A 23,879-nucleotide genomic window follows, 5' to 3' on the forward strand; every position below is an offset into this window, starting at 1 on the left:
CGGGATGAGGATGTGGGGGTGGACACGGCCCCCCTGCAGAGCCCACCCACATCTCCCTGCCTCCCAGGGGCTGCACCTCACTCCCCCTCAGCACCTGTCCTCCTCCTTCCCCTGAGAGAAGACCCCTGCTCAGCTCAGCACCTGCCCGCCCGAGGGCTCTGGCCTGGGCGCTGCCCCCAGGCTCTGGCTCCTGCTTCTGCCGTGAGCCAGGGCGCGAGAGGCCCCCAAACGCCCAATGCTGCTCCTGGCTCCAGCTGCCACTCACTGGGACTCGGCTCAGCACCCCACCCCCTTCCCACCGTGGCCTTCGTTTTCGCTTTCATTTTTCCTGAAAGTGCTCTGGACGCGGCAGAGGCCCTGGGGGGCTGGGGGGAGGGTGGGGGGGGCGCACCGCTGGCCACGAGCGAGCACACGGCCGCTCAGGTTTCGCCTCAGAGAGAACATTCTTGTTTCACTCGAGTAATTATGATTTTCCAAAGGTCAGGCCCCTCACCTTCCGCTGCCCCTCCTCACAATGGGTCCCCTTCACTGGCTCCAGGGCCTCAGACACTGTCTGGTTGCCATGGAAACCCCCCGAGGGGAAAAGCAACCTGATGCCAGTGACCACTCAGAGGCGCCTTGTTCCTCGCTGCCCCTGAGAGCTGCCGGCACATGCGCCGTCCAGGGGCCCAGGGCTGTGTGTCCATCCCCCCCCATGGCCGGCCACCTACTGGCCTGGAACAATCCTTGGAAGCCCTCGGTTCCACCGTTTGGAGGGGCAGCCCCCTCTCACCCACCCCAGACAGCAGAACGGGCTGAGCCACAGCCTGGGTGCCGCTGTGTCTGACCCCCTGACCCCCTGACCCTCCTCCAACTGTGCCGTGAAATGCCTCCCCCTCCCCCACCACACACCACGGCCGACTACGGGGAGACCATCAGGCAAGAGGTTCCTAGGCCAACAGGCGGGCACGCACCTTGGCTCCGGGGGCACCAGGGAAGCCAGGACCGCCGGCTGGGCCCACGGGACCCTGGGGGAGGAAAGGGGAGAGGGTGAGCAGCTTCTGGGCAGAACCTCCTGGGCAGCAGTGAGTCACTCCCGCACATCAACCCCCAGCCCGTCTTCGTGCCGATACTGCAGAAACCCCGGGTGGACATTGACACTGTCTCCAGCTGCAGTCCCGGGCCTTGCCCCAGGGGCAGAGCAAGTTTCTGACCATGTCCATGAGAGAGGCAGACCGGTCCCTCAGCCCCTCCCGAAAGAGAACGAAACGGCTCCCTCTGCAAGCGGCACCATCCGTGTCTTGCCTGTCTCCGCTCATTTCCACTCTGGAGAAGCCTGCATGCCCCTCCCCCCTCCCCCTCCCCCCTCACGTCCTCCTTTACAGACTTCAGTAAAACTACCTTACTTCACAAAAAGGAAAGAAAGAAGCAGGAAAGAGAGAGAAAGAAAAAGAGAGATGAAGAAAGAGAGAAAAAGAGAGAGGAGGGAGGAAGGAAGGAAGGAAGGAAGGAAGGAAGGAAGGAAGGAAGGGAGGGAGGGAGGGAGGGAGGGAGGAAGGAAGGAAGGAAGGAAGGAAGGAAGGAAGGGAGGGAGGGAGGAAGGAAGGAGAGAGGGAGAGAGGGAAGGAGGGAGGAAGAAAAGGAAGGAAGGGAGGGAGGAAGGAAGGAAGGGAGGAAGGAAGGAGAGAGGGAGAGAGGGAAGGAGGGAGGAAGAAAAGGAAGGGAGGGAGGGAGGAAGGAAGGAAGGAAGGAAGGAAGGAAGGAAAGAAGGAAGGAAGGAAGGAAGGAAGGAAGGAAGGAAAAGAGGAAGGAGAGAGGGAGGGAGGAAAGGAGGGAGGAAGAGAAGGAAGAAAGGAAGGGAGGAAGGAAGGAAAGGAGGAAGGAGAGAGGGAGGGAGGGAGGAAAGGAGGGAAGGAGGGAAGAAGGGGAGGAAGGAAAGGAAGGGAAGGAGGGAGGGAGGGAGGGAGGGAGGGAGGGAGGGAGGGAGGGAGGAAAGGAGGAAGACGAACCTGCCAAGAGAGGAGCGCACAGCGCAGGGCTCCCCCCCCCCACCCCTGCGCACACTCACGCACACACTCTCACACACAGAGGCTCTGGTGCTGTTGTGCCTCAACGCCCTGCGTCGCAGCAGAAGGCAGCAGGCCACTGAGGTTGGGCCGCACAAGCGTCCCGACCACCCAGCGAGGCGCCACAAGGACCCAGGAGGTAGAGGACACTTACCGGAGGCCCGGCGGGGCCAGGCTGACCGTCGTTGCCCCTCGCTCCCTGTGGGCAGAGAGAAGGAGGCGTTGGGAGGGCGCCGTGGCCCCCACTGTCCCGCTGCCCCCCGCAGCACGCATGGCTGCCGCTGAGCTGGGCGCGAGGCGAGGGACGTGAGGGACAGCCCCGCGGAGCCGGGCCCAGGACCCCGAGCCAGGTGGCTGCGTGAACCAAGAGCAGCCCTGCTCAGGCAGCTGCGTCCGTCGTCGGCTGAAACGGTGTCCGGGTCATTTCCCAGCTCTTGGCTCCTTTTGAATTCCAGGTAGAATCCAGAAGCCCCCGCCCCCAGGGCGCTCTGACGGCTTCCGGGATCGGGCTGAGCCACAAGCCCCCTCACGCAGGGACCCCCCTCTGCGGACCCTCCTGCGGCTTGGTCTTGGCCAGGCTGCCCTGGGGTTAGAGCTTGGTCCAGCCCCAGGCCCACCCCATGCACTGCCCTGAGGAGCAGAGACGGCTGCAGGCTACGTGCCCCAGCTGGCTCAGAGCGCCACGGGGTGGGGGGGGGGGGCAGGTGCCAAACATCCCGGGAAGACTTGACAGAGAAGCGTCAGGGAAAACGGAAGCCCGGTGGCACTGGGAAGCCGTCGAGTGACCTCCCATGCAGGGACAGGGGTGGGACAGGGCTGCCAGCAGGCAGGGCCGGGGGCAGGCCCAATCTGGGCCTTGACCAGTCGATTCCGGGCCAGCCTCAAGACTGGCTCTGTCAGCCTCCAGCAGGAAGCCCTGCGCATGCCCTGCCGGGCTGATCCCCATGAGGGCAAGAGCCGTCACGAAGGTCCAAGGATGCAGGGACCTCTGTGCCCAGGAAGGAGGGCGCACAGAATAGGTCTCGCCCTCACCCTTAGGGTGCAGTCACCTTGGCTCCAAGACTGGCCCCAAGCCTGTTATTCTGCAGCAGATGTGCACTGAGTGTGTGAGTGTGTGTGTGTACATGCGTGTGCGTGCGTGTGCGAATGCATGTTTATGAGTGTGCATGTGTGTGCATGTGTGTGCGTGCGTGCGTGCGTGCGTGTGTGTGTGTGTAGATATGTACTGATCCTGTCCAGCAGTCCTGGCTGACACCGGCTGGGGGTGGCGTGGCGCTTTGAGTTTGCTTGTTCTTTTACTGATCTGCTTCTGAGGGAAGTTACTGCCCCACAAGTGCATTCTCTGAGAAGCTGCACAAATACTGTGGCTGAGCCTGATTTATCCTGCCCTGCAAAGAGCCCTGTGAGGTGCGGGGCTGGCTCTGAAAAGCAGAATCTCTGGGCTGCGTGACTCTTGTTACATCCCCCGCCTTCAGGGGCTCTTGGTTCTGTGGGATCGGAGTTCAACGCCTCGGCCTCCATTCCTGGAACACCCCGGATCCCGTTCCCCATGTTAACCCGAGACCACGGGGTGTGAGCCTGCAAAGCCCTTTTGTCTTAAGCCGGTTGACTTTTCCGTGCTTCCACTTCTTACTCGGGGAGGACAATGGCAGCTACCTCTCAGGATGTGAGGAGAACAAGGGGGCTCTGTTTGATCGGGCGGGTGGCTCTGGTTTTTGGCAAGGCCAGCTGTGCTCAGGGCCTATTCCTGGCTCTGTGCTCAGAGATTGCTCCTGTGCGGGGCTCGAGGGAGCGAGGGAGCCGCGACCTATGCAGAGCACCCCACTGGACCGTGTCTCCGGCCCCAGAGCAGGGGATCAAACACAGGCGGCACCGGGAGCTCAGGCCACTCACACAGTGTGGCACTGCTGAGTGTGATACACCAGGAGTGGTCGCCAGACTGTCAAGAAACGTCCCCAAAAGCCTCTGAGCAACCAGAAAGAACCAAAAGTAGCACGGCAGCGGCCTCGATTGACGTCTGTCCTACAGTGAGACGGGGCATCAGCTGAGGGAGTCCCTGCACGGGCACACGGGGTTGGACAGCGTCCTCCCGCACGGCTCAGGGCACACATCTGCCCTCCTCACCTGGGATGAAGCCAGGGGTGTTGGGGGTCCGGATCAATAACGGAAATGAGAGGCATTTCCCCCCCAAAAGTTCTGGGCCGAGGGGACCCTGTGGGTTACTCACCGCAGCACCGGCCGGGCCAGTCCGTCCCCTCTCACCAGGCAGGCCGCGAGGACCCTGACACACACCAGGAAGACACAAGCGGCATTACTGGGGCTCTAGTCCCTGCGCCCTCCCACTCACGCAGAGGCCACGAAGGCGCCCCCCCGCCAGGCCTTGAAGCTGCTTAAGCCACACCGGAGGCTTTTCTCCCCAGAAGCACACGGACTATGGGGAACCCCGAGCTCCACCATGGCCAAACAGCCCGACGGCTTTTACTCGGTTCTGTTTTGGAAAGGGGTGAGGGCCGCACCTAGCTGTTCTCGGAACTCACTCTGGGTTCTGTGCTCAGGGGGACCAGATGTAGTGGCAGGATCAACCCCGCGTCAGCCGTTCCCACTGTACTATCTCCCTAGCCCAGGCATATGCAAAAGCTTTCGACTTTCATTAGCCTGACCCTCCTCCTTCCCACTCCATCAGGAGTCAGGACAGAAAGAAATGTGCATTTGGGTGGGAAGAAATTGGATCATTGAAGGTTCTATCTCTGTCTCTGTCTCTCTCTTTGTCTCTCTCTGTCTCTTTGTCTCTCTGTCTCTCTCTGTCTCTGTCTCTCTGCCTCTCTTGGTCTCTCTCTGTCTCTGTCTCTCTCTGTCTCTCTCTCCGTCTGGTTTTTGGGCTAATCCCAACAGGGCGAAGAGCTGTTACAGTGACCTTGGAGGACCTTGTGGGGCAGGGTATGGGGGCGGGGAAGCACCAGGCCACACCTCAACCCCTGCACTCTCTCTCCAGCCCCAAACTATAGTTTTGGGTTTTCTTTTTCTTTTTTTGGTCTGGACCACGCCCAGCAGTGCTGAAGGGGCCACTCCTGGCTTTGTGATCAAGAGTCACTCCTAGCGATACTCTGGGGACCATATTGAACTCGGGTCAGCTGTATGATAAACAAAGCTTTTCCAAACTGAAACACGTGTGCAGTGTGTTAACGGAACTATCTCGGGGAACTGACGCCCATTCAACGTTTTGCTCAGAACAAGGCGGCATTTACAAAATGGAGTGTCTGCTTCACACAAAGGCACCACAGATGCTGAGCGGGGCCACACGGAGGGAGGCCTCAGGCCTGCGGACTCACCATGGGGCCTGGAGAACCGTTCTCCCCAGGGGCGCCACTCTCACCCTGGAAAAAGACACACCGTCAGTCCCCAGAAAACTCCCAGCGAAAAAGTTGCAGCACGGTGAGAACCACTCCCTGAGTTTTGCTCCTCTGGGGGAGGCTCAGGCCCTGAGCCTGAGCTGCTCAGGTTCTCAACTCGCTCCACCCCAGCCAGCCCCCTGGCCCCTCTCCTCACCTTCACACCAGGGGCACCAGCTTCTCCTTTTGCACCATCCAGGCCCGGGTAACCCTAGAGGACAAGAGAAAGCGTTCGACCTCCCCACTGACACATGTCATTCTATAGCAGTACACCATTCGATCACATGCCCCCAGGACTTGTTTTCTCTCCTCTTGGGCAACCCATTCATCCCGACCGCCCTGTCCAGGATACTCACTCTGTGACCTTTGACGCCAGGAAGGCCTGGAGTTCCGGGAAAGCCGCGAGCACCCTGTAATCCAAAGAGATGTGTGGGGCACCGAACAAACGACCAGGAAAAAGCTGCTTCGGGTTGCCAGGAGGCTTCCAGGCTGGCTTCCCAGGGACCTCCGGGAAGCGGAGGGGGAGCCCAGCCTAGGACAGGTCCTGGGGTGCATCCCACATGCCCCCCACTGTACCTGTACCTTCTTGATGCAAAGTGGGTCTACACAACTGTCCAGCCCCCGCCGCCCCCAGCCTGCCAGGCTCATGAACGTGACAAACGTATTTGGTTTCAGACCGAATTTGGAGCTGCGTGAACTGCATGTTCGGGGCGTGGGAGGGCGGGGAGGGCGGGGGGAGGGGGCTGGGGAGGGGGGGCTGTACCTGAGGGCCTGGAGGGCCTCTTTCACCAGACTTCCCAGGCTTCCCGGCTTCACCCTGCAGGGACAGAGACATGCCTCAGCTTCCCCCAGGGACACCCCAGGGACCCTTCGGGACAGCGCCTGTCCTCACGACCCTCGACTTCCTCATCCCCTCACCCCTCAGACGCCAGCCTTCCTGGGAGTCTGGCTGGCTGAGGGTGCAGTCTTTGCTACCGCTGCTCGTCACCCGAGCAAGCCCCTTGTCCCCCTGCCTGCCTGGCAGACTCCCGCGGCTGACAGCCAGCGCGCTGACCCCAGGGACACTCGCAGTCCGATGGGATTCCTGACTGCCGGCCGCCAGCCGTTGGCTCGCCACTTCTCGCATCCCTTGCAGACATCCTGACTCAGGGCTGAGCGGCTCCCAACTTATTTACAATTAAGATAACCTGGGGCTATGAAGTCCTTCTTTCTTTGCTTTCTTTTTTCCCTTTGTTTTTCTTCCTTTACATCTTTCCTTCTCGTATTTCCCCTCTCCCTTCTCCGTTTCTCAACTTCCTTCCCTGGAGCTGGTGATGTTTTATTTCCCTTCCCCACGGGTAGGTCCAAAGCGGTCTTCAGGACACAGGTGGGCCAAGCTGCTAGTCTGAAGTACCCCGAGGGCCCCGTCCTGCCCCCTGAGAATGCCCAGACACCCAGGTCACTGCCCCAATGCACACCCACTCTAAGCCCATCCCGGGGCTGCCCCTGGCCTTGTGACTCGGTTCTACTCACATCATCACCAGGCTTTCCTGGAGGACCAGGAGGACCACGCGGTCCCATGGGGCCCTGCGAACAGAAGGAAAGAGTTTCAGGAATGGAAGGAAGCAAACACCTCGCCGGAGGACAGAATTCTGAGACTGGAACTTTGGAAAACAAGTTAGCCTATGAAGAAGACAGATGGGAAAGCACCCACACCGACGTCCCCCAAACGGTTCTGTGAGGAAGCAGCCGGTGGCCAACCCAGGGAGCTCAAGAAATGGAGCAGCAGGGACTCCTGGCCACAGATGTTTCTCCGTCCCACTGGTGCAGAAGTGACACTGAATTTCCTATGGGTCCCGACCGGTAGAGAGAAGCCGGCGAGTGGGACCCCCTGGGAGCTCTCTGGGAGAACAGCCGGTACACCATGTCGGTACTTACAGAGACTCCAGGCTCCCCAGGCTCCCCAGGGTTGCCTTGAAATCCTTGAGGACCCTACAACAGCAAAGCAAAGGCGAATTGACTACCAGAGAACTGGAGAGCGTTTGCACAACCCCCAAAGAACAAGACCAGCACTCACGGGAGAGCCAGCAGGGCCTGGTGGTCCTCGAGGTCCCATGGGGCCCTGCATTGAAACAGGAAAGGAGGAGGTTGACTGCCAGGGCTTCTCGGGGCTCCCGAGGGCCTGTTCCCTGAGCTCAAGGCCCAGAGAAAGGACGAGGAGCTGCCTGTGGGCAGGGGCCTCCCAGGACTGCCCCTGCTCACTTCCCACTCCTCATGCACAATCTATTGTTATTTGCGGGCGCCCTTTAGACCTAGAAGCTGGCCTGGCTTTCCCCTGGACAGCGGCCATGTTTACTAACGTCTGAGTTCCATTTAGCCAGTGCCAAGTCGAGCTGCAGCAGGGCTGAGATTTCCTGCGGGAAGTCTCATGGATCTGGAGAGCAGTGGCTGCTGTCTGCATCCTTCAGTTCTCCTTCCAAGAGCAACGGCTACTGGCCCTCTAACACATCAGGCTCTGTACATCTCCCTCCCCTCGTCCTTCTCAGTCACTTCCAGCCAGCATGGAAACGCAGGCCTGGCCATTAGAAACGCACCGAGCTGACTAACTGAGCGTTACGTGAGTGCCGGCGAAGAGCTGCTCCCAGCAATTGTCTGTAGCGGGAGTGTCAGTCTCTGGCCCTGCTCAGGGCCACCTCCTGCTGCCCCTCTGGCCGCAAAGCACTGGTGTCTTTTCTTACCATTGGTCCTTGCATTACTCCCATCTGGGCACCACCAGCCTTCTCATCAAATCCTCCAGCCATCTGGGCAGCAAAGTTCTGCAAATTAACCCAACAGCATGAGGAATTTGAAAGGTCCAAGGTTTTTCCTGCTTGGCTACGTCAGCTATCGCTGCCAAAAACTCCTTTGAGATCAACTTGAATTGTCAGTGATTAACCTCACATTGATCAGAATTGCCAGCGGATCCCGAGAAATAGTTTTGGAGATGATAGCAGCATAATCACTGCTTGTCCTGAGAGGTGAAGGGACGTTTGGCAAAGCGTCAAGCACCGGCATTCAATTTTCTAAAATTATTTTTAATTTAAAGCCTTAAGTGCGTTTAGCCTAAATTGCAAAAATGCTATAATGCATCACTTCTAAAGGTCTTCTGAGTACCTGAAGCACCCAGCAAAAGGCTAAAATCAACAGTCTTGAAATATTTTAGCAAGGAATGTAGTAGGCGTCTGTGAGCCATTAATTTAAAAAATTCAAAACAGAGCAAACATCAAAATGGCAAACTTGCACAAACTGGGCAATAATATGATTTGTTGATTGGTTTGAGTCCAAAAACGACTTCAGTCCCACACCTTCGCTCAGTGAGGTTCTTTCATGAGAATGAATAGCTGCTTGGAATGTACTTGGCAGGGACCAAGACTAAATGTCTTCCAAGGACAGTGGTCACTCTTCTTCCAGGGAACTACAAGCGCCCAGTCATCCTCTCCCCCGGCCCCCGCAGCCACTCCCAAGACCCAACCACACAGTGCAGACGCCAAGGAGCCAGGTAACTGAAGACCTTCCTTACAGAAACCCGGGAGTGAGAAAAGTCCGCCCTGAGCTCCACCGTCTCATGCCTAATATGTGAGTCCACTGAATTACAGGCCTGGGGAGAAGCCTGCGGCCAGGCTCTGCACACACTGCTGGCAGCCCTGGGAGCCGGCCAGGTGAACGCGAATAGCAATTTAGAAGCCACATTTCTGGGGGGACAGCCCAAAGGAAGGGGATCTAAGGATACTCACTCCACCAAGACCAGGGCGACCGGGGAGGCCAGGAGGGCCAGGGGGACCAGGATTTCCAGGGGTTCCAGGCTCTCCATCTCTGCCACGAGGTCCAGGTGGCCCCTGAGCAGAAAGAGGGAAAGGTGTCAGTGTGAAGCAATGTTGCTACAAGAGCCGGCTGCCCCTGGGGAGGCAGGGAGGCTGGAGGCTGCACTTGGGAGGCCCGGGGAGCGCACACACACACACACACACACACACACACACACACACACACACACATTGGGAGCGCGGTTGGTCTACTCACTTTTTCACCTTTGTCACCACGATCACCTCTAGGTCCTTGTTCACCTGCAGGTCCCTGAAGGTACAGAAAGAGGCTATGGTCCCAGCGAGACAGCAGCCCTGCTCCTCAGTCACTCAAGGAAGGGATGGGAAAGGGAATGTGTCCTCAACTTACCCGTGGCCCAGGGGGTCCTTTGGGTCCTACAATCTGTGAGAGAGCCCCAGAGGATGGTAAGTGAGTGGGAAGCCCAAGAAGATGAGCCACTTGGCGTGATCAAAGTGTGAGTATAATTTGTACTTACATCCTTGATATCTCCAGGTTCTCCTTTCTGGCCCTAGAATATCAACAAGGAATCCATGAAAGAAGACTGGACCATTTGAGTGTACCACACCCCAGATAGAGAAAGCCCTGCCCAGACCTCTGCCTGAAGCTCAAAAATCACAGGCTGCATTTGCGTGGCATTGTTGTTGTCATTATGATTATTATTAATTATTATTGTCATTTAAGATTATAAAAAGGCAAATGCAAAAATAAATCCAAAACAAAACAAACAAACAAACAAAAAACTCAAACCCTCACCTTTGGTCCTGGTTGCCCTGCAAGTGGAAAAAAATAGAGAATGTAAGACAGGAAGAACAAGTTGTCACTCAAATACTCTTTAAGGGACCGAACAAAGAAAAGGGAACAACCAGAGAAGGAGGCGGCTTCCTGGTGCACCACTGGGCCCTTCAGTTGGGGAGTGAGGGTAACTGGGGTAAATGGGGTCCTAGTGAGGGTAACTGGGGTAAATGGCGGAGGACCCAGGGAAATAACGATGCCCCAGGCTCTGTGATTCAAAAGGCAGGGGGCATGCAGAATGGAGCAGGGGCAGGCAGGGGGAGCATGAAAGGCGTGAGGCCTAATCAGCCGCGGAGAAAGAAAGCACAAAACCCACACAGGGTCCGTCTTTTCTTTCTCCCACCGGCTAGGAAGCTCTTCCTCGGAGCCCAGGCCCTCCCAGGAAAAGTTAGTAGTTAGGAAAGTCTTACATTTGAGCTGGCTCTCCTGGAAGCAAGCACACAGCGGGGGAAGAAAGAGGGAAAAAAACAGCATAGCAGAGGAGTTAGAGAAGGCAACGCAGCCAGCGACACCCCACCGCGGTGACCCTTCCCCCTTGGTGGCAGCAAATCAACACTTCACTCACAACGGCCCCTCAGAAATGACCTGGGCCATAAACGCAGCTGCCTGGCATGGGTGAAGTGTTAAGGAAAGGCGACTTCTCGCTCCCCTTTCAGTCCCTCTCGCCTTGAGCAGGAAACGGTCACGTCCACTTGAGACGCCTAGACGTGTCTCCACTCCCCACCCCCACCGCCGGGAGATGGAACGAGCATCTGAACATAGGGAAGCTGTCCCCTGCGTGGGCGCCGGCCAGCAGCCTGGTTGGAGCTGGGAGTGAGTGACGGCATGCTAGCGTGCGTGTGGGGGCTTGGGCCAGCCCTGTCTGTGTCCACCCCTCACCACTGAACTCCTGGCGCGAGGCTCTGTCCCATCCCGTCCCTCACGGTTTCCTAATTATGGCGGGAACTCCAGGAGAGTTAGACAAAAGCTCATGTGTCTCAGACAGGGACCCGGTCTGCCCAGTGTACCCCCCAAATAGGTGTTCCCCCCCATGGACTCTGCATCCCTCCATGGACAAGCTGAAGTGTGGTACTAGAGGGCAAAGTCATCTTTGGACTCGCCAAATGGGCCTTTTCCCCTTGGTGGTGGCCATAGCCAGTGGCAGAGTCGATTCCCGAGAGGATGCTTTGGTATCCCCGATCTGTCTTCCCCTGTGTCTCAGAAACGTTCTTTTTTTTGGGGGGGGGGGAGGATATTTGATGAGGAGGGACCCTCGAATAACTCAGGCTCAGTGTCACCCTGCAAGCGAGAAGTGGCCTTTCCTTTCAACCTCCGAGGCGAGGGCCCCATGAATCACCAGCTCCTCTGGTTGGCAGAAGTGGCCGGTATCCATGGGTAAGTCGTTTGCTCCCCCTGCAAGTAATTTATTTATGTGGAACAGGAAATAAATAAATTACGACCACTGGCAGTGGAGAGGTCAGTCGGGCAGACGGGGCAGCACTCTCCGAAGGGGATCTCAGTGCTGAGACAGTCTTTCACTTCTTCACAGATTATGTCGTCGCAGAGGACGGTCCCAGTGTCACAGACACAGATCCGGCAGGGCTCGGGCTTCCAGACATCCTTATCATTATACCTCTGCCCGTCCTGCACACAGCTGCCGGCCTCCTCTGCACCCGGGGTGCAGGGGAAACAGAGGGCAGGGGAGGGAGGGGTGGGCACCCGGAAAAGAAAAAGAGAAAAAGATCGCAGTCAACTTTGGTGGCATTCCGACGAGGGGGACGACCGGCAGCGGGCATGGGAACACGGAGGACTTGGAAACTCTTTAGCTGAGGTGGACTTTATCCTCCCATGGATCCGACAAACACTGCGTGCCCTGCCCTCGGCTGCCCATGCACCAGGGAGAACCCTGAGTCCGCAAGGAAGGCCGATATGGGCTGCTGGACCCCACGCTCCCCACTGACCCGGGGAGGTGGCCGCGGCCAGGGGTGCTAGGGTGGGAACTTGGGGTTCCCTGAGGTAAAGTAGAGGTAAGTAGAAAGACGCCTGTTAGGGCGGCAGTGATGACGCCTGTTAGGGCGGCAGTGATGACGCCTTATTATTATTCTTACTTCTAATGCCTTCTTAGGACCATGGGATTTGCGAGATACAACTTAAAGCTCAAATTTGGAAAGCAGGGGCTGGAAGCGATAGCACAGCGGGGAGGGCACTGGCCTTGTATGCAGCTGACCCGGGTTCAAGTCCCAGCCAGCATCCCTGAGCACTGTCAGGAGTGATTCCTGAGTGCAGAGCCAGGAGTGACCCCTGTGCATCACTGGATGTGACTCAAAAAGGAAAACAAATCAAATTTGGAAGGCATGTAGAAAATCCTACTCGCAACTTTAGAATTTATGAACAGCCAGGCCTGAGAGTGCAAACGGGTGGGTTATCTGAATTGGGGTCCTACCCCGTTCTTTAACCTGGTTAGGATCTGGATTAGTTTTTTTTTTTCTGGGAGGGGGCACCATTCAAGTAAGACACTTGGAGACCACAGACATAGTACAGTGGGTAGGGCCCACCCAGGCTCCATCCCTGACACCACATAAAGTGACCCCTGGACACAGAGCCAGGAGTCAGCCCTCAGCAGTCAGGTGTGGCCCAAAACCAAAACTTAAACAAGAAAAAGAAAAGAAAAGGAAAGGAGAAAAACTGTTTGGAACCTCAGGTCTGCCACTACAAGGCCTTGGGAGGCAATGGGCCCCCAAAGGGCCCCTGCTCTGCACTGCCCCCCCCCCCCCAGCTGCAGGGTAAGTATAGCCCTCCCTGGACACCCTGACCCTCTCAGAAGAAAATGTCCTATTTGGAGGCAGGGACAGGAGGGGCTGGGGGGGGTCTCCTCCTCTGTACTTCTAAGATGAACCAGTCCCTCAAGAATGAGGACCAGGGGCTGGATAGCACAGCGGGTAGGGCGTTTGCACAGGGGTTCGATTCCCAGCATCCCATAGGGTCCCCTGAGCACGGCCAGGAGTAATTCCTGAGTGCATGAGCCAGGAGTGACCCCTGTGCATGGCCGGGTGTGACCCCCCACCCCCCAAAAACAGGAAAAGAAAAGAAGAAGAAGAATGCGGACCAGGCGCCCTGGCGAAGAGCGACGGGGGAGGGCGCTTGCCTCCCAGGCGGCCAGCCGTGGTTCCTCCCGGCGTTCCACCGCCCCGAGTCCGCCGGGAGTGATCTCCGAGTGTGGCCCTAAACACCCGGGGTGTGGCCCACAAGCCAAAGGACGGGCGGTGGGGCGGTGGGCGGCCCGGGACCCGCGGGCTGCCCTCGGGACTCCCCCTGCGACCCCGGCGGCGCGGGCGGCGCGCGCTCGGAGAGCCGGGCGCTGTTTTCCTCATCACGGCGGGGGCAGCGGCGGGAGCCGAACCCTGGGCGGGAGCCACGGCTCGGCGGGCGGGGGCGCAGCGGCTCTGCCCTTGGCTCCGCACCGAGACCGAAAACCTCAGACTCAGCTTTGCCCCCCTGCCCCCTCAACCTCCAGGTCCGCACCCCAGAAGCTGCCGGGGCGCGCCCGCCGCCAAAATAGCGGGCGGGAAGGAGAAAGAGGAGAAGCAAATGAGAGGCCTGCGGTCGGGTGGCTCCGGCGCGGGTGGCTCCGGCGCCCTCGGACCCCGGCAGGGTGGGCCGGGGCTGGAGCGGTAACCGGATCCCCCGCGTGGGCCGCGCCGATAGCGGCCGGCGCGCCCGATCGGGTTCCGCGCGCTCGCGGCGGCATAAGCGGCTCTTTGTGGCGAGCCGGGGAACAGTCGCCCCTTTCGGGGAACTGGGGGGTGCCGGGGGGGCTGCCTCGCCGCCAATTAGCCGCCACCTCTTTCGGGGAATTGGGGCGCGGGGCTGGAGCCCGGGAGGCGGCGCCTGGAGAGGCACAAGGGGGGCCAGGTGGGAGGGGGCGCCCCGGACCCGGCCGCGCTCATGAAAGGGGCTTTTGCTCGAGCGCACAGAGCCCGATTCACGGTCCCCGCGAGGGACCGTCTGCACAAACACGGGCGGCGTTTCAGCCCCATCTGGAAGTCATCGCCTCCATCCGCCGGCGCAGACGAGTGGCACAAAGGCGGGCGGAGGCCCCCCGGGCCCAGGAGCGCGCGGAGACCCGGGCAGTGCGCGGCAGCCGCGGGTCGGGGCCGGGAGGACCGGCCAGAGCAGCGCGCCCGGGCCCGCGTCCCCCACTTTCCCCACGTCCGCGCGCGCAGCGCACTTGCTCCGCGTCACTGAGCCAGGGAGGGGGTGACCGAGCCTGGAGGTGCCAGGGCTCGAGTCGGCGAGTGGCTCGAGTGCACGCCCCCTGGAGAGAGAAGAAGCTATTGGAAAGTCTGGGCCAGAGGGAAGGAAAAAAGAAAGAAAGAAAGAAACCCAACCTGTGGAATTCACTCCCGCCCTGGAAAGTCGGGACGGGGCGAGCGCCCTGCCACACCAAGCGGCTCCAGTCCCAGATGGAGGGCCTGGGAGGGTTCCGGGATCGCACAGTGCCACTGCTCTCCAAGGCGGACACCGCCGAGAGGACAGCTCTGTGCGTGGGGACATGCAAATGCAGCACAAAAATAAAGTCGGTCGGGAAGGAGGGCTTTCGGACAATGCTGTCTTCCAGCGAGGGTCGGGCCGCCGCCAGCCCGGGCACCCGCCGGCCAGCGCGCCCGGACCACGCCCTCCCGGCTCTGCCGGCGGTTCGGCCAGAGGTACCAGGAATGCAAAGTCTTTTCGGGGCGCACCCGTCACAGCCTTCTCTGCAGGCAGCCTGACGGCCAGGGGGAGCGCCCAGCGCCTCCTGGACAAGAGGAGCTCTGATCCTCCCCCCATAAAAAAATCCCCCCCTGCGATTGATTTACAATCTGCACCGTACAAAGACGGGGCTAGAATCCCAGCCGACGGAAAGTGCCCAAACACGTGGAAAAAAAATCCTCTCTACCTAATACACTTTCCAGGCTTCGTCCGTTCTGAATATAATCCCAGACAGCGGCCGTCATTCCCGAAGGAGGCGCGGGGAAGGTGCGGTCCCCGGGGCCTGGGGGGGCGGGGGGCTGACGGGGAAGCCGCCCCGCCCGTGACCGCATTCGGCTGCGAAGAGCCGTCGGTGCGCACACGCGCACGCACACGCACACGGCTCGGCGAGCTCTGGGAGCAAAACAGTTCACCGAAAGTGCCACTCGCGGGAGGGAGGCTGAGCGGGGGGACCGCGCGGAGGCGGGCGCTATTTCCCGGGGTCCGAGAAGGCACCTTCTTCGGGGTGGGACGTTACCGCCGTCCTGACGCCTCTCCGGGAGGTCCCTGCACATTTCGGCGCGGGGTGGGGGTGGGGAGCGGGGGCTCGATCGGCGGGAGCGGGGTCCTGCGAGAGGCGCCGAGGGCTCTTTGTGGCCTCGAATTTCAGGCCACTGGGTTCAGAGCATCGCCTTTGTCTCAGTGCCCCTTGGAACAACCGCGGTCACCACCCCCGCCGCCAACGCCCGGACGCCTGGACGCGACCCCGAGTTCGCCGGCCCGGCCGCGCCGCCGCTCCTAGGAGCGGTCCCCGACGAGGTGCCACGACCGGCCCTGCTGAGCTCGGGATTCGCGTGCCAGGGTGCCCGGGGTCCAGCCTGGCGAGCGCCGGCCCGGCGCGCTCCAGCGTCCGCCGCGCTCGGGGGGCGTGGGGTGGGGGGCTCGCCGAGGTCGCTCCGGGGCGCCGCCGCCGCGGGGCACGGACGCGCCCCTCGAGGGCCGGGGAGGGGCGGGGAGGGCGGGTGACTTACGGGCATCCTGGCCCTGGCCGCGCAGGACGGCGGCGGCGAGCAGCGTCAGCAGCACCCACGTCCGGGGGGCCCCGAGGCGGGCCATGGTCCCCGCGGGCTGGCGGGGCGCAGGCGGCAGGAGCGCGGCGGGGTCGGGGTCTCCGCGCCCTCCTGCAGGCCGCGAGCCGAGAGAGGCGGGAGGTCGGGCGGCCCGGCGCTCTCTGCGCCTCCCCCGGCGCCGCGCCGTTATATGCGCCCGGGCGCTCCGGAGGCGGCGGCCGTGCCCAAACCGCGGGCCGCCCCCGGCCCCCCGCGGGCTGTAACCCGAGACCCCCGCCCGAGCCCGCACCTGCCCGCGCGGCCCCGCTTCCCGCCGCCCACCCCGGAGTGGCCTGATCGGGCGGGGCGCTCGCCCCTCGGGGCCGCAGGCGGGAAGGGGAGCCCGGGACCCCTCCCTCTCGGACTCGTGCCCGGATTGCAGGGGCGGGGGTGTTTGCAGAGGCCCGGCCGAGAGCCCGCGACGGGGGACTTGGACAGCCTCGCCAGGGAGGAGGGGACGCGCGCAGGGCGCCGCGGGCGGGCACCTCGGGCCTGGCGCCGGGGGAGCCCCGGACGCCCTCTGCGCCCTGAGGCCTCACGGCCCACGGCGCTGCAGATTTGCAGATTGGCGCCCCGACCTGTCTTCCAGCCCTTTCCCGGGGTCCCAGCCGCGCCCCGACTCCCAGCCCCCAGGCCCGGCCCTCACCTGGGAGCTCTGCACGACGGGCGCGAGCCCCCCACCCCACCCCACCCCACCCGGGCGCGCGTCTCCCGCGCCCGCTTGGTCAGGAGCTAGGCGCCCTCTGGAACGGGGGGCAGACACGGTCGTGGCCAGGGGAGAGGCCCGGGCGTAGCCGCACAGGGAGGCCGGTGGGAACGTGTGTGGGGAGGCACCAGGCCCTGCGCAGGAGGATGAGGCGGGGGGCGGGAGGGGCGCTCCGTGCACGCCGCTTAAGGTGGGACTCTGGTTCCAGGCTCAGGCGTGGCGTCTTCCCGACACGGGTCCGGGGGTCCCAAGGCGGGAGTGGGCGCTGCGGGCCAGGGTTGAGCGGGTCTCGCCAGAGGTGGCTGGCCAAGGCGGCCTCCCCGTCCGGTGGGTGAGACGGTGGAGAAGCCAAAACTCCCTAGTTGTGTCCGAGAAGGCACCCCTCTGCTCCTCCCTCCCCACCCCTGTCCAGGGGAGCCGCGCACCTGGGCTAGGGCTCAACTGAGTTTCCCCAGGCCTTCGGTGTCTCCTTCTGTACCTGGAGCGAAAGTCCCCACCAGACTCTCTTGAAGAGGTTTTCTGTCCCTAGAAGACCTAGGAGCCCCCCCCCCCCCAAGGGCTTTAGGCAAAAAGTAAATTCTCAAGACGTTCTGAATCGGGGTCTCGAGTTCATATCCCACCCCCCACCCCTTTCCAGGCAGTGTCGAATTTTCCTTCTAGAAGCTAAGAGCGCTTGGAAGAAACTTCTCTCACCATCCTCACTTCAGGCTCCCATGGGGGGTTGCCCCACCCCCACCCCCTCTGTTGTGTTCTTGGAAGCTTCTTAGAGTTCTGAGTTTCCAAGTGTATAGGATTTCTGTGCAAGGGTGTTGGCTAGAAAACAAATGTGTGTGTGTATATATATATTTATGCATATACATTATCATCCATGTTTTGTCCAGTGTGGTTGAAGGTGGATGTGGAAGGGAGCCCCAGGTCACATCTTTCCTACCTGCTCAGCCTTCCTCGGCTTGTTTCTTATCCTCCTCTACAGTAACATCTGGACCTTTCTCTAATTCCACCCGTTGCCAGGAGAAAGTTGGTCTCACTCCCTCCATTTCCTGCGCGCCCCCCTCCACCCCTGCCTGGGGCCAAGAAGCCTGTCTTCTCCACCTGGATGGTAGAAGGGTCAATTGAGGCACGTTTCTCATGCCCACCTAGCTAGAGACTGAGAAGCCGCCCCTAATATTTGTAACAATACAACAGTCTCTGCCTTCCTGAATTGCTTTTTGTTTGCATTTTGGGGCCATACCTGGTGATGCTCAGGGACTGCTCTCAAGGATCATTCCTGGGAGGGCTCCGGGGACAATGTGGGATGCTGGGGCTCGAACCCTGTACGTTCCATGTGAGGCAAGCGTCCAGTCACTGTACTGTCACTCCAGCCCCTCCGCCTTTCTTAATCCCCTGGGTAATGATATCTCTATCCACGATTATAATCTAAGTTACCTACTGTGTGTGTGCGAGAGAGTGTGTTTTGTTTTTTGCCTCCTTTGAAGTCATTGCTCTCCCTTTACCAATGAGTCAGGAAGGGCCCAAGGGCAGGACAATGCTGAACACTGCTTCAGCATGTATGTGGACTTAAGTAACCCCCTCGTAGACTAATGCATTTAGATGCAAAATATGACTTGCAGAATGCATAGGTAACAGTAAGGCTGGGTATTTATGCAATGAACCTCATATAGATAAAGCCATAATTAAGCCAAACAAAGGTTTCAGTGGAAACACCAAAATGCAATAAATAAAGCCTATTTCCAACTGATGGAGTTCATTGGCAGCAATGATATATAGAATTCTATTGCTAAGTTGCTCTTGATTTCATCCTGTCTCTGTGACTGGGATCTGACAGTGAATTGAATCCACATGAAAGAGCTCTGGAGAATTCCCAGTTCTCATGATTAATCTGTGAATACACAGTTTTATTCCTCACTCCCTGTGGTGGGAAAGAAGTTCTTCATCTGAGATAAGAGCTGACCAAAGCAAAATAAAATTTGAATTTTAAATCGGCAAAGTCAAAATAAACTGTGTAAATTGATTCAATTCTAAAGTAAATGTCCATGAATCCAAGCAACTACTATTGTAGAATCTCTTATTGGTGACTCAGACTGGGACTGAACCTATATGAGTGGACGAGGTGGTGGTGTGTGGGGGGGGGGAGGACAAGATGGGGGGCTCAGGGAATCACTGATCTGGAGATTACTTGTCCAGCAATCTCCAGAACTTAGCAACGAAGCAAACAAAGGGACCAAGGGATGTAGCTCAGAGGTAGAGCATCTGCCTTCTAAGCGGGTTCAGTATGTGCCTGTGAGCAGGGGAGAATCACCTCGGGGGATTCTTCGCTAGAGGAGCTGGATCCATGGCACGGCGCGTAGGGCGTTTTCCTTGCACGTGGCCGACCTGGGATCGATTCCTGGCATCCCATATGGTCCCCCAAGCACCGCCAGGAGTAATTCCTGAGTCCTGAGTGCAGTACCAGGAGTAACCCTTGAGCATCGCTGGGTGTGACCCCCCAAAAAAAATTCTTAGCCAGAATTCACTAAAGCATTTTGTGTATAGCAGCAGCCCTCATACTCTGTATTCATTAATTTATAATTTAGATATTGTATTAATAGGTAATGACATTTAAAGTCACCAACAAGGTACAGGAAACGATATAACGGAGGAGAATTGTTGGAAAACAGCAAGAGGATAAAAGAGGGGCTGGAGCGATAGCACAGCCAGTAGGGCATTTGCCTTGCATGCGGCTGACCCGGGTTGGAGTCCCAGCATTCCATATGGTCCCCTGAGCACCGCCAGGAGTAACTCTTGAGTGCAGAGCTAGGAGTAACCCTTGTGTATCGCCAGGTGTGACCCCCCCCCCCAAAATAAAAAAGGATAAAAGAAAAGACAGACAGGAGAGCAAAACAAGGTTGACACAAAGAATTTTTTAATGTGATAGCCTAAAGGACGATAGACTTACAATCCTCAGCAATTCTAAAGAGTTTATGATTTAAAATATCTATTGCAGACCCTGTGGTTCATAATGATGAATTTAAAATCCAGTGAAGTATTCAAATTAAATATGGTCTCTTCAAAGGAATAGGAACGTATATATTCCATTTTTGAAAGGACCCCATTAAGCACAAAGCAGATGTGTGTTGGTGGAAGGTGAAAAATCTTAGATCCTAGCAGTGCTAGGTAGACGGCAGAAACAGGGAAAATGAAGGACAAGAGCTGTTGCGCCCCCCACCCGCCTTGGTAGGAGAGAAGCGTCGATGCCCGAATAGAACCTGAGTAAACCCCGCACGGGCTTCGTGGCCAATAGCGGGTCCAACTGTGAGTAATTAACAGACACAATTAACACACACAATCATTGCATCTTCCCCGAAGGAGACCAAACTGAGTGAAACCGATGGATTCATCCGGTCATTTTGTGAAGTGTAGGGGGAAAAAAGTCCTCTATTTATTTTTCTTTCATGGGTATATTAAATTTAGACTATGTAGACATACCCTCATTAGGAAAGAAATTTGGAGGTAGACGGTAAAGAAAAGGTCTTTCTGTCCTTCTACACAGATCTCGTTTTAAAATAGCGATAAAGCCAGGAAGGGTCCACATTCCGAGCAAGAAGCCCACCCCAAATATGGCAGGTGGTGAACGCACACACTTCACCCTGCCTTGGCCGCACTCACACGACACAGCGGTGGACAGAGAAAGAAAGGGGCACCCTCACAGGCTGCCTTCAGCTTCTGTTGGCTGCAGTCAGCTTAGACATCCTTTCAAGATGTGTTTATGTTTTCTTTTGGCATTTGCGGGGCAGAGGAACAGGACCAGAACTGTCCAGGATAACGTTTCCAGATTTATGGTGTACATTCCATTCCAGCAGAGCATAAATGTCTTACTATGTATTCACAAATGCAAACAGCATTAAGAACCCCACCCAGTCTCCTCGATGCTCTTCCAGTGCCATAGGAGTTCGGTTTAGTGCTTGTGCTGAACGCCGACTTCTGTACGAAACGGGGCGACAGAGGGTTTAACAGGCAGTCTTTGGATGTGTCGTAGAAAGGGGGAAATGACTGCAAAAAGGTCCCCTAAAAACAAACAAACAAACAAACAAACAGCAGAAGAAGAATCAGTTTCCTGAAAATCATCAAGTAAGCTCGAAAGAGTTCGGAGAAGCAAGTCTCCAAGGAGAAATGAGGCTTTTAAGAGCAGAGTGCTCTGGATGGCTTTTCCCAAGAAGAACCAACGAATCGGAGACAGGGTAGGGGTCTCGGGGCAAGGTGGGGCTGTCACAGGGTCGACCCGGAGTAGGACATGGCAGTAGGAATCAAATCATTACCTGGCATGAGAGACAGATTCCGGGGCTGCCACTGCTTGTCACAGAGCCTGGCCCAGAAGTCCCTTCCTTCTTTAACCCACTCTTCTACTTATCTCCTGCTAGATAGGCCTTTGGGAGTAGGAGGTAAGAGTGGTGAAAGGAAGATATCTGATTTTTTAAAGACTTTTTTTAAAGAAGAGGCTGTCATTTAGACAGATACGAGCTTCCCATTTCACTTTTTTTTTTAAATGAATCTTTTCCCTGCAGCTTCTTAAAATGCCGAACTGTGGCTTTCAGAGAAACGCACCTCAGAGCCACAGAGATTGTATAGCAGGTGAGGCATTTGCCTTGCACATAGTCAACCCAGGTTCAATCCCCGACACCACAGATGGTCGCCCAAGCACGGCCAGTAGTGATTCCTGAGCACAGGACCAGGAATAAACCCTGAGCATAGTCAAGTGTGGCCCAAAAGCCAAAAAGGGAAGTGCATCTCTTCCATCAACTCTTTATGGCTCTAGAGTGAAAGACTGCAAAAGCCTAATATTAGTAGTACCAGAGCGACAGTGCAGCGAGCAGGGCACTTACATTGCATGTGGCCAACCCAGGCATCCCATCTGGTCCCCTGAGCCACGCCAGGGGTGATCCCTGAGTACAGAGCCAAAAGTACATCCTAAGCACCACTGGGGGTGACCCCAAAAAACTAAAATAAAAGTCCAATGCAGAGATGCTGGAGCACTCTGTGCAGAGGTGCAATGAAATTACAGTACCTGTTGGTTGTCTAGCCACAGCCATCTCTAAAAGCCGGAGTGTGTTTGCTCTGAGAACACACAAAGTCATGGATAGTGGCTCCAGGGGACACATTCTGAAGGACCAACAAATGGACAGGGGAAAATGCATGACTTCCACCTCTCATCTGTCTCCTTCCCTTAAAATCTTTGCACGTGTAGAAGCTGAGGCTATAACTCAATGGCAGACCACACGCCCTACTTGTGTGAAGTCTGAATTAGATCCTCCCAGAGCCACACAATAAATTAAAAAAATTATTTTTTTCACTTATTACTCCAAGAAGTATCATAGAGTTGTACCTGAAGTCATTCATTCATACATTCATTCATTCCTGAGTATATAGAGAAGTTCTAATCTTCCTTGAAAACAGAGGCTATAAGTCATACTCTTGTGGTTCAAAGTACTCAGGGATTACTTTTGGTACATTTTTTTTTTCTTTTTCTTTTTTTTAATGTAGGAGTACTGCTATGTATTCAGCCATTGATCAAGCTGATTCAATTGGGCATGAACTCCACATTATTTTTTTTGAGTCACCGTGAGATGCAGTTACAAAGCTTTCATGTGCGAGATTCAGGGTACACCTTCCATCACCATGTTCCCAGTACATCCCTCAACCCCATCCCAGTTCTCACGCTGCCTCCATGGCGGGCAATTTCCCCAGTCCTCTCTCTCTACTTTTGGGCATTTGTGTTTTGCTCAAGTTTTCCATCACAAATCAAGCCTGCCTGCCAGGGGCAGATGCTAGATCATTTATTCTCCATTGCTCATTTTGAAAATCTTGGGTGCTGCAGGCGCCGCTTCTGAAATCCTAGATTGTAAATGGTTGGGTTCCAGAGACATTTTTGTAGGGCACTAATCCATTTTGTGATTCAACTGGGCGTCTCTGGACCAGGGCTTTTGGTACACTAAGATGGCGCCTGGAGGCACATTGTGGGGGTGACAGCCAGGCTGAGGAGAGGGCCGGGAGCCGGGGAGGGACAGCCCAGGTCCTCTGCTGCCATGCGGCCTGGAGACTTAGTGCAGGAACTAGCGTGCCTGGGCCTTGCTTGTGGAAGCTCTTGGTCGCTGGGATTCCATCTGGAGTAGGTGGGGAGAGCACACCTGCTCCATCTGGGGTGCCCTGGTGAAATTGGTTCAGTATGGGGCCCCGAGAGATCTCCAGCTCTGTGGTGTTTTCTGGGGCTCACTGCTGTGTCTCTGGCTTTTGATCTCTTTCAATATTTATTTATTAGTCTCTGAAGCAAGGCCAGGAAGAGAGTTTACAGAGGGTAGTGCTGGAGTTGACTTGTGGGGGTGACAGCCAGTGCTTCCATGTGTATTGATTGGGAAGTGGGGGGCAGGTAGCCAACTCCAACTCCATTGAAGCCTGAAGACTCCAGTCAGAAAACCCGCACACCCGGATTTTCAGCAGATTAAATCTTGGTGAGATCCATCCTGAGATGGTGAAATCAGGTCAGGGGTATGCGGCGATTTTGGATCGTGGGAGCAAGCAGCTGCTGGGGGGGGGGGGGTCTGCTTGGGCAGGCACAGGCCAACCCGCTGCTTCAATTCACCCCAGTCTGTTCAGCCATGCACAGGTCCAAAATTAACTCTGGCTTTTGGTCTCTTTCGAGATTTATCGATGGGTCTCTGAGACAAGGCCAATAAAGAGCTCGCATAGCTGAGCCAGAGGTGGCTTGGGCATGGCTCCCACATACCTGACTTTTGGCCATTTAATTTCTTGGTAAACTTGGGCCCAAGTTGTTGGGGTCCTGCCAAAGGCACAGCGGCGATTTTGGGGTGTTAGGAAGCCTGAAGACACCATCAGGCTGTTGATGCACTCGCCCCGCAGGTACAGGTGGACCTGTTGGCGGCATCGTAGCAACTTTTGGTGATTTCTTAGGGGTCCTCTCAGCAGTGATCAAGGGACCATGCATGCTATTACGTCAGTCCCAATAACATACACTTTTAACATTTCCCCACGTCTAGCATGGTGCTGTCACAGTCTTTCAAATTTTCTGTTGAAAGTGTGGTTCAAACTTATCCTGGAAATCACTGCTAATAGTAGTATAAACCACAGAATCTCAATCAATAAAACAATTTGGGGGGGGGGGACTGCTGCTGTCTCATAGTGGGTAATGCAGCTTGTGGTGGGCCCAGTTTTGATCCCGGCATCCTGTAAGGTGCCCCACGCCTGCCAGGAGAGATTCCTGAGCAAAGCTGGGAATAGCCTCTGAGCACCACACGGTGTG

The 23,879-nt window shown here is 57.1% G+C and overlaps 1 protein-coding gene across 1 annotated transcript in view; it reads right to left on the reverse strand.

Moving 5' to 3' along the window:
- The window catches only part of COL2A1 (collagen type II alpha 1 chain), a 30,097-nt gene extending 14,208 nt beyond the window's left edge, over positions 1–15,889 (reverse strand). Inside the window, exons 1-18 of the mRNA XM_056117835.1 lie at positions 15,805–15,889; positions 11,506–11,712; positions 10,028–10,044; positions 9,750–9,782; positions 9,623–9,655; positions 9,470–9,523; positions 9,187–9,288; positions 8,152–8,229; positions 7,491–7,535; positions 7,352–7,405; positions 6,947–7,000; positions 6,198–6,251; positions 5,791–5,844; positions 5,592–5,645; positions 5,375–5,419; positions 4,273–4,326; positions 2,200–2,244; positions 954–1,007 (exon numbers count right to left, since the gene is read on the reverse strand). Coding sequence (XP_055973810.1) covers positions 954–1,007; positions 2,200–2,244; positions 4,273–4,326; positions 5,375–5,419; positions 5,592–5,645; positions 5,791–5,844; positions 6,198–6,251; positions 6,947–7,000; positions 7,352–7,405; positions 7,491–7,535; positions 8,152–8,229; positions 9,187–9,288; positions 9,470–9,523; positions 9,623–9,655; positions 9,750–9,782; positions 10,028–10,044; positions 11,506–11,712; positions 15,805–15,889 — 1,122 coding nt within the window. The remainder of the gene's footprint in view (positions 1–953; positions 1,008–2,199; positions 2,245–4,272; positions 4,327–5,374; positions 5,420–5,591; positions 5,646–5,790; positions 5,845–6,197; positions 6,252–6,946; positions 7,001–7,351; positions 7,406–7,490; positions 7,536–8,151; positions 8,230–9,186; positions 9,289–9,469; positions 9,524–9,622; positions 9,656–9,749; positions 9,783–10,027; positions 10,045–11,505; positions 11,713–15,804) is intronic.
- Between the last annotated feature and the right edge of the window lie 7,990 nt (positions 15,890–23,879).

This window comes from Sorex fumeus, unplaced genomic scaffold (genome assembly GCF_029834395.1).
Source record: "Sorex fumeus unplaced genomic scaffold, SorFum_2.1 ptg000036l, whole genome shotgun sequence".
Lineage (NCBI taxonomy): Eukaryota > Metazoa > Chordata > Mammalia > Eulipotyphla > Soricidae > Sorex > Sorex fumeus.